The following is a 10,015-nucleotide window of genomic DNA, read 5'->3' as shown; positions in this document are numbered from 1 at the left end:
AGCTTTGGCTTCTCAGTGCTCTAATGCAATACTCAAGAGTCTCATCTGACATCCATCTTGGTCTTTTCTTCTTCTTCAGCCTTTGTAATGATCTTTTGCATTCTTCACAGACAGAACTGAATATATCACGGAGTGACAAAAGAACAAACAAGTCTTCTTGGAGGAAGTGTAGACAATGCTTTTTAGAGGAAGGATAGTACAACTTCATCTCATATTCTTTGGGCATGTTGTCAGGAAGGGCCAGTCCTTGGAAGAAGACATCATACTGGGAAAGGTGGAGAGTCTGAGAAAGGAAGATCCTTAACGAGATGGACTGACATAGAGACTGTAGCAATGGGCTCAAGTGTGTCAGAAATTATGAGGATGACACAGGAGAGGACCGAGTTCAGAACTTCTGTTCACAGGGACGCTATGAGTTGCAATCTACTGGAAGACATCTACGAACACAACAGCCCAGTTCAAAGCTACCAGCTGCTCTGCATCAGGAAGAAGAGCAATCTCCTCCCTTTTGATTTACTGCCTTTGAAAACCAGCTGGAGAGCCAGTTCCAACTCAGGGTACACAACTACCGTCATACTCGGCAGGGGATCAAGCTCTTGATCCAAAAGCAGTGCTCTGGCTGTTCAAATCCATCAAAGGCTCCATGGGAGAAAGTTGTGCAGTCTCCTACTGTGCAATTTACTGCCTCAGAAACCCAATGAAGGGTGAATCATTAGTTGATTCCAGCTCCACACCAATGAGTGAGTGAATAAAGTTTTAGGGGAGCTCTGGTGGCCTATTTCGCTGTTAACCCAAAGGCCACATCTGCCTGGTGGTTTGCATAGTCCACTGGCTCTATGAGAGAAACACGGGCAATTTCCACTCCCACCCCCTGCGATTTCAGCCTCTGAAACCCAATGGAGGGCCAGTTGTTTCTAATTTCACAGTTAAGAGCAGCTTATGGGATATGCCATTGAGTGCCGACTTCAGTTAAACATACTGAGGCAAAGTGGGTCTTTGTTTTGTTCAAATCCCTAGAATAGGATTCCATTGGGTCAGGACACCTATCTTGGAAAGCACTAAGTGGCTGGAGAAAGGGCTCCCGAAAGTTTCACATGAATCATGCCTGGTCACCTTTAAGAGGACCACAGCTTTAACGGCAAAGTTTTGCTAGGACCAAGAAAAAGGCAGATTTCAGCTATTTCTCGGTTCCTGGGAGTAGGGAAAGCCATAGCTGGCGACGACTATGGAATAACACAGCATCATCGCCGGGTCCCTGCAGACTTTCTCCGCCCACTCCCATAAATCAAGGGAGAACTATTACGTTTGTCACTGAAAAATCCACCATTAAACTTTCGCGATCGCACCTGAAAGTAGTCAGCACTAAGCCGGCCAGAGCCCTGCAGGTCAGGAGGCAGGGCGCAGGCTCCGGATCACGGGGACCGGGGAGCGCGGCCCCGCCGGGAGCGCGGCGCACGGAAGGGTAGCGGCTACTGCGCACCTGTGTGGCGCGATGAAACCCGGCTGGGCACAGGGCTCCTTGGGGCCTCCGGGACCCCGCACCTCGAGCCCGCCAAGCCTTACCGCGCCAGCGTCCAGCCAGCTTGGGGCGCTGCGGCCTCCGCTGCTGGTTATGGCGGGGCTGCGCCGGGAGCGCCAGCCGGCGGGGAGGTTCCCAGGGGCCGGCGGGAGTGAGGGGCGAGGAGGCCGCGTCCCCCGCCGGCCCCCTGCGCTCACGTGCGCACTGGAGCCCCCAGCCCGGCCCCTCCCCGCCCCGCGTCACGTGCACCGCAACCACGGCCCGTCTCACCTGTGCGTCCGCAGGAAGCGCGCGCGCACCGCCCCGGGCACTGAAACCTCTCGGACTCCCGGGGCGGGGCCGGGGCCGGGCCGGGGCGGGCCGAGTCCAGCTTCGCCCCGCCCGGCTTTGTCAAACTGGAGCTCCAGCACCGGGCCCCACCTGTGCCCCTTGGGAGTAGCCCAGAGAGCTGTCCATGAAGATAGCAAGGTCACTCCTGAGTTCTTCCAAAGCTGCCACTCTTTCTTCTCTATTCTTTGAAAAGTTTGCTAGAATGCGGCTTCTGTATTACCTATGCAGATAGATGCGCTTTAGTTCACAGCGAGTTGCACTGCTAATCAGCGTCTCCAGTGGTTGTCTGGGAGAAAGACTCCCACTAGGATTCACAGACTCCGACCCTGACAGAGGGTGTCTAAGAGTGGGAGAACAACAGACGTAAGGTGGTGGTGGTGATTGTTAGGTGCCGCCAAGTATGACTCATAGTGACTCTGTGAACAACAGATCTGAACTCTGTCCTTGACCATCTTCACACTTTCTGACACACTAGAGCCCACTGTGGCACTGTCAATCCACCTGGTTGAGAGTGGTCTTCTCCTCCTTCACCGACCCTCCACTCTTCCAAGCATTATGTCCCTCTCCAAGAAATAGCCCATCCTAACACATGCCCAAATTATGTGAGGTGAAGCTGCATCATCTTTGCCTCCAAGAGTACTCTGGCTGCATCTTCTCCAATACACATTTGTTCTTTTGGCTGTCCATGTTCAGTGCTCTTCTCCAACACCACAGCTCAAAGGCATCAATTCTTCTGTCATCATTATTTATCGTCTGGTTGTCACATGCACAGCAGTACACAATAAAAAAAGAGAGGAGAGGTGAGGGAGGGAGGGAGAGAGGAGAGAAAGGAGATGAGAGAGCGAAGATGAAGAAGGAAGATGAAGATGAAGCAGACTAAGAAGACGAAGAGAAAGGAAAGGAAGGAAGGAAGGCAGGAAAGCCTCAAACTGTTATCATTACTTCTTAATAATTTGGAAAGGTCCTTAACTAGATTTCCCAGTGCAATGCATCTCCTTATTTCTTGACTGCTGGTACAAAGGGTGTTAATTATAGGTCCAAGTAAGATGAAGTTCTTAACAGTTTCAATTGCTTTTCCATCCATCTTGATGATATAAGGTTGTTATGTGCCATCAAGGCACTTGAGACTTATAAGTGACCCTATGTACAACAGCTCTGAACCCTGCTCTATACTGAGCCAACCTACCGTCTCTGACACACTTAGAACCATTACCCCAGTCACTGAGTCAATCCCTCTCACTGGGGTTCTTCCTCTCTTGCATTGTCCCTCCACCCTCATAAGTATGATGTCCCTCTCCAAGGACTGGCCACTCCTTGCAAAATGCCCAAAGTATGTCAGATGTAGCTTCAGAATCCTTGCCTCCAAGGAGCAGCCTGGTTTCACCCTCTCCCTAGAGAGAGAACAACAAACAACAAACAAATCTGTTTGTTCTCCTAGCATTCCATGGTATATTCAAGACTTCTCCAGCACCACAGCTCAAAGACATCAATTCTCCTTCTGTATGCCTAGCTATTCAACAGCAAAAAAATATGCACTTGTTGAAGATCAAGGAATTCAGGCTTCAGTATGGACTGCATCTCAATATCAAGAAAAGAAAGATTTTTATCACTGACCAACAGGCCATGTCATGATGGATGCAGAGATTTAAACTGTCAACAGCTTCATCTTGCTTGGATCCACAATTAGTATGAGCAGTCAAGAAATAAAAGAGATACATTGCCATGGAAAAAATCTGCAGTTAGGGACCTTTCCAAATTATTGAGCCGTGATGTCAGTTTGAGGACTAAGGTGCATCTGATTCAAGACATTGTCTTTCTGATTAGTAGCTATGCATCTGAGAGCTGGACAATGATTAAGAACAGAAAAAGAATTGCTATCTTTGAGCTGTGGTGTTGGAGAAGAGCACTGAACATTGCATGGATGGACAAAAAGAATATATATATCTTGGAGAGGGGGCAGGCAGAGTGCTCTTTGGAGACAAAAATGATGAGGCTTCGCCTAACATACTTTGGACATATTGCTAGCAGGTGCTATTCCTTGGAGAAGGATATGATGTTGAGAAGGGTGGAGGGTCTGGTCAGCAAAGGAGAGGAAGACCCTCAATCAGGTGGATTGAGGTGGTGACTGCTGTAATGGGCTCTTCTGTGTACGGAAGTGTGAGGATGTGCAGGACAGGACTGGTTTCAGATCTTTTGTTCATATGGTTGCTATGAGTCATACTAGACTCGACAGCACCTAACAACATCCCTCGTCACTGGTCCAGCTTTCTGATGCATAGCAAGTAATTGTTAAGACCATGGCCTGAATCAGGCACAACTTAGTCCCCAGACTGTTATCATTGCTCTTCAGTACACTGTAGAGGTCCCTGACAGCAGACTTTCCCAATGCAATTAATCTTTTGATGAATGCTGACTGTGGAGCCAAGCAATTTGAAGATGTTAACAATCTTGATTTCTTCACTGTCTATCATGATGTAAGGTAGTGTATGTTAAACTAAAATCCATTGATGTGGAGTAATTTAGACTCATAACAAACTTTTATAGCAGCATAGAACTGCCTCATGTTGTTGTTAGGTGCCCTCGGGACAACTATAACTATTAGCGGTCCTATGAGCCACACTGAGGAGGATACACACTTTATGAAGAATGTGGCATCAAGAATGGAGGAAGATTTATCAACACCCTGCATTATTCAGATGAGACAACTCTGCTGAAACTGAAGAGGACAATAGGAAAAAAAAGATTCAAATCACTGGGGCAATTGGCAGCATCATCATAGATCCTGAAGAGACTGAGATTGTTAACAATTTCAGCTTGCTTGGTTTCACAATCAACACTCCTGGCACCAGCAGTCAGGAAATCAAAAGATGAATTGTTTTAGGAAAATATGCTGTCAGGGAACTCTCCTAAGTGCTGGAAAGCAAGGATGGCAATCTAGAGACTAAGGTGTGCCTGACTCAGGCCATGGTCTTCACAATTACTTACTAAGCATCAGATGACTAAGGATGACAGAAGAAGAATCAATGTCTTTGAGATGTGGTACTGAAGAAAAGTCTTGAACATACCATGAACTGCCAAGAGAACAAACTGGTCTGTCCCGGACAGAATGAAACCAAGCTGCTCCTTGGAGGCAAGGATTTTGAAGCTCCTCTCCATCTCACATACTTTGGGCATGTGGCCAGGAGGGATCAAGCCTTGGAGAAGGACATCGTGCTTGGAAAAGTGGAAGAATAGTGCAGGAGAGGAAAACCCTGGATGAGATGCATTGATACAGTAAATGGGCTTATGGGGGTAGGTGTGTCAAAAACAGTGAGACTGGCTGAGGATAGGACAGGGTTCAGAGATTTTATACATAGGGTCACTATACGTGATAGTTGACTTAAAACACATAAAAACAACAAGCAACAAATCTGAATCCTGTCCTATCCTGTGCCATCCTCATCATCTCTGACATACTTGTACCCATTGTTATAATCACTGGGTCAATCCATCTCATTCGCAGTTTCCCTGTCTGTCCCTCTGCAAGGAATAGCAACATGCCCCAAGTATGTAAGATGAAGCTTCACCACTCTTGCTTCAAAGAACTCTGGTGGCACTTTGTGCAAGAGATATCTGTATGTTCTTTTGGCAGTCTACGGGATATTCAGTACTCTTCTTCAACACAACCCAAAGGCTTCCTTTACAGAGACCAGCCCTTGTGTCACTGATAGACAAAAGGCTGATGGTTGTAATCCTCAGCTATTCTACAAAAGATGTGGCAGTTTGCATCTGTAAAAATGTACAGCCTTGAAAGGGAGCACTGGTGGCCTAGTGGCAAGAAGCTGCACTGCAATCCCAGAGGTATGTGGTTTGAATCCACCAGATGCTCTGCCAGAGAAGGAGGGGCCATCTCCTCCTGTACCAGTCAGATCTGATTTGATAGTACACACACACACACACACACACACACACACACACACAAACACACACACAAATTTAAACTACAACAACAAAAAAAAGGATGGCCTCAGAAGCCTTATAATGAACGCATTTCTATTCTGTCGTGTGAATCCCATAGGGTGTGAGTTCAGAGTTGACTGGAAAGCAATGATTTTGTGGTGTTTTTTTTTTTAATATCTTTATGGAAACAGGTCACCATATCTCTCTCTCAGACTGACTCAATCACTGTGCTACCAGAGATAATGTATATAGCATGTCAGGTGTTAATAAAAGATCAGAGAAACAACATGAAATTCAACATTTTAACTTTTATATAAATTATGTAAATTTTCCCCCAAAAGTATCTGAAATATTTCACTGTACAACATAAAAAATGGTACCTCAAAAGCTAGAAACCATAGAGGAACTGTAAATAAGGCACAAAATTTATTTACACTACCAATTGCTGCCTAACTGGTTTTATAATTTGTAGTTACAACCCTCCAAAGAGTGTTTATATTCTGAATCATTCCTTCACATTTTCTGATTATCTGTTATAATGTTCAAACACACATGACAGACTGACAATCCTCTTTGTATACCATTCACAAGACTAAATAAATACTAGAGGAATATTTCAGAGATTCGATAGCTTGATCTTTTACCTCCTTCACATTTGACAGTGAGTCCGTTCCCAAGAGTGAAGAATTAACAGTGTTTTACAATTCATCTGCAATGTGTCTTAATGTTCATAGTCCACTGAAAACATTAAAGGAAGATGAATCTGCCGAGCAGCAGTTAGCCTGACCATCTAGTTTCTACATTTCATCACTTTCATAGTCTTCTATGACAATGTCATCATCATCTTCCATGTCCCCTTGGGCTGCGAAGGGCTGAGGCTGGCTGGCAGGCAGTTCACTCCCACTGCTCTGACTCAAAGGAAGAGAACAGCCTTCCGGCTGAGCAGTCTGAGCAGGTCCACCGAGAGCTTCCTCTGCAGGTTGCCCTTCATTAAGGTGGGCTTCATCTTCACTGTCAGGGTCTATCATTCCATGCTCTCTGTCAGTCAGGGCTTCCATTTTCAATCTGCCAAATTAATAATACAGAAGTAATATTAAAAACCAAAACAGGGGACTCTGTTAAATGATAGCTTAAGTGTGATGACTATGAATCTACTGCCTTGGGTTTTCATTTAATTTTCGCCTTCCATATAGCTGGGGCCGTTAGATTAGCAAAAGAAAAAGAACTATAAGATAAATCATAAATTTTGAATAAATTCTTATAACTTAAGATATCAAAGTCTTAATATCAATAAAAGTTCTAGTAAATTAAAAGAAAAAGTTAAAGATACCAAAAAAGAGGCACACAACATGAATGGACACTTTGTTAAAGAAAGACAAAGGCTGCTAAATTTGTCAACAGAATTTGCCACATACAAATGGAAATTTACCCTTTTTGCCCCGATCCTTTCTCCCCTTCCTCTCCCACCAAACTGTGCAACCCTGTGGTTTTGCCCCTACTTATCCTCACCCCCCCACTCCCCCCCATGAATTCCAATACATGTTTTAATCATTATCCTTCTATTTTTACAATAATGGTCCATAGGTAGTATTTGTCCGTGTGAGACTATTAGTTCACTCAGTATAATTCTTTTCAGTCTCTCCCAAGTTACATAGTATTTTTTAAAATTGTTGCTCCTGAGTACTGCATTATATTCCATTGTGTGAAGGTACCATAATTTCTCAATCCATTCAGTTGTGGTTGGACATTTGGGCTGTTTTCATGTTCTTGCGATGGTGAATAATGCTGCTATTAATATAGGTGTACAAATTTCCATTTGTGTCTCCTTGGGGTATATTTCTAGTAGTGGAATAGCTGGGTCATTTTGTTCTCTCTTTTAGAAAACTGTCTACCAGCATGACATGGTTCTCTAGGGACTGGCTTGCAGGGACCACACAAAGGGCTTAAGCATAGTAGCAACTGTGAGGATAATGCAGGACTGGGCAGGGTTCCCTTCTGTTGTACCAAGGTCTGGTGGTATGGGTTGAAATGAATTCAGCAGCATGTAGCAACAAGAGCTGGGATGGATACTTTTACAATTTTGAAACTCAGACTTGGGAAGAGTTAGGAGCAAAGAATGCAGCTTTTACATAAAAGCAAATTTAAGTTTATAAAATATTTTTGGAAGCCATGCACAATAATGATATGTACAGTACTGACAAATTCTGATTCTAGTCCTATCGACTAGGTACACCAATAATAAATAGTTGACATTCCTTCTTTTAATTTCATATTAGCAAGAAATAAAATTATAGAAAGATATTTCCTCCCTTGATTTTTATGTCACAACCTTACAGGGTGGAGAGGAAGAAGTCAGCTAAGAGAGATGCTTCTGCTTTGGTAAGAGAATCTGACTCTTTATCATGGCCCCGCTGGAGCAATCAGCTGCTTCACCTTGAAGCTGAACATCTCCTTCCTAGCCATTGGCTGTCAAAAACTCACTGAAGTGGATGATGAACGTAAATGTCAAACATTTTTAAAGTGAATGGTCACAGAAGTTGCTGCTGACTCTCTGGGTGATAAGTGGAAGGGACATGATGTCCAAAACAGTGGTGGAAACGACAAAGTTTTCCCATGAAGCAGGGAGGGTATCTTGCTCATGGCCACGTTTGCCTGCTGCTGAGTAAGGAGCACTCCTGTTACAGATCATGGAGAACTGAAGAGAGGATGTGCAAATCTGTACAGGGTTGTATTGTAGATGCCAATCTGAGTCTTCTCACTTCTCAACTTAGTTATTGTAAACAAAGGGGAGAAGGATATCCCAGGACTGACTAAAACTACTGTGTCTCATCACTTGGGGCTCTAAAGAACTAGCAAAATTCGCAAACTCTTCAATCTTTCCAAGGAAGATGAAGTTCATCACTGTGAGAAAGCCCCTGAACAAAGGCGGCAAGGAATCCAGGACCAAAGTGCCCAAGATTCAGTGTTTTATTCGTTCATATGTCCTAGAGCAACAAACACTGGTACATTTCTCTGAAGAATCAGTGCACTAGGAAGAATGAGGAGGAGGCTGCAGAGTAGCCTAAACTTTCATCCAACAGAAAGGAGGAGGACAAAGAAAAATGCCAGGAGCAGATAACCATGAGACCAATGGTGTCCTCTGAGAGCTTCCACCTCCAAACCTAAATGCAGTCAGAAGTAGAATTTTCTATGAGTAACAAATGAATAAGCTCACTTATTAAAAAAAAAGAGAGAAAGAAAGAACATAAATGAAGTTTCTAAAAGGTCAGCATCCTGGATAATGTTTAAGATTACTTTTATTGCTTACTATCTTTCTGAAATAGGAAGGATGGGCTGGACATAGATAAGCCACAATCCAGGAAGGATCAAGAAGATTCTAGATAAGCCTTCAAATAATATTAAAAGAATAAAGGGGGGAGAAAACCTTCAGGGAATAAAAGCTTTCCCCTTGGGGACAGGAATAAGAAAACAAGAAAGTACATAAACAGATGATACTTCTATTATTTGCTTTTTGTTCCTTGTAACCAGAAAGTAGCAAACCTTTTTTTTTGGGGGGGGCGGGGGAGATGGAGTTGGGGGAAGGGAAGACAAAAGTTTAGTAGCAGAAAACAGCACAGCTTCTGATAAGTAAGCCTTTTAAAAACCTCTGAATGCTTGATTGTGTTAATTCCGATTTAAAAATGAGCAAAGTGGAGCTGAAACATAGATTTTGTGATAATCATTGACATTAGCCCTTGAAGCCATTTAGAAACAAAATAAACAGTATATACATATTTGTATACACATGTGAATTTGTTTATATCCCTCTCTTCCATGTGAATCACTATGATTATAAGATAAAAATCACTATAATAATAAGATAAAAAGGCATGTAAAGATTTGTGGTCATTGGAAGTCTTCAAGCATTGGCTAAGAATGCTTTCTCCTTAGTGGAAAAGTTGAAAAGGGTTTTGAGATGTAAAAGATTTGTTAAACAAAGGTATCTGAAATAATTCTTTGCCCTTTGCATTCTATAATTTTCTTTGGTCTGATATATTTCAGTCATGAAGAGTCTACAATAAAAGTATCTTCTTTAAGAATAAAGTATATAAGGTTAGCTCTGGTGGCCTAGTGGCAAGAGGCTGCACTGCAATCCCAGAGGCGCACGTTTTGAATCCACCAGATGCTCTGCCGGGGAAGGAGGGACAATCTCCTCCTGTACCAGTCAGATCTGATTTGACGGTACAC

At 43.7% G+C, this 10,015-nt stretch overlaps 2 protein-coding genes and 1 pseudogene across 3 annotated transcripts in view; 1 reads left to right on the top strand and 2 right to left on the bottom strand.

Annotated features, from left to right (window-relative positions):
- MARVELD2 (MARVEL domain containing 2) overlaps window positions 1–1,843 on the bottom strand; it is a 46,844-nt gene extending 45,001 nt beyond the window's left edge. For both annotated transcript variants that reach the window (XM_006900030.1, XM_006900031.1), the window contains exon 1: window positions 1,790–1,843. The gene's annotated coding sequence lies outside the window, so the exon portion shown is untranslated. The remainder of the gene's footprint in view (window positions 1–1,789) is intronic.
- A 4,680-nt stretch (window positions 1,844–6,523) lies between these two features.
- RAD17 (RAD17 homolog (S. pombe)) overlaps window positions 6,524–10,015 on the bottom strand; it is a 39,162-nt gene continuing 35,670 nt past the window's right edge. Inside the window, exon 16 of the mRNA XM_006900029.1 lies at window positions 6,524–6,853. Coding sequence (XP_006900091.1) covers window positions 6,586–6,853 — 268 coding nt within the window. The 3' untranslated portion in view covers window positions 6,524–6,585. The remainder of the gene's footprint in view (window positions 6,854–10,015) is intronic.
- Window positions 8,154–8,969, top strand: LOC102849722 (annotated as a pseudogene).

This window comes from Elephantulus edwardii, unplaced genomic scaffold (genome assembly GCF_000299155.1).
Source record: "Elephantulus edwardii isolate Elephantulus edwardi_28Jun2011 unplaced genomic scaffold, EleEdw1.0 scaffold00271, whole genome shotgun sequence".
Taxonomy (NCBI): Eukaryota; Metazoa; Chordata; class Mammalia; order Macroscelidea; family Macroscelididae; genus Elephantulus; species Elephantulus edwardii.
Note: the sequence above shows the minus strand (reverse complement) of the source record. Positions and strands in the feature narration are given on the sequence as shown.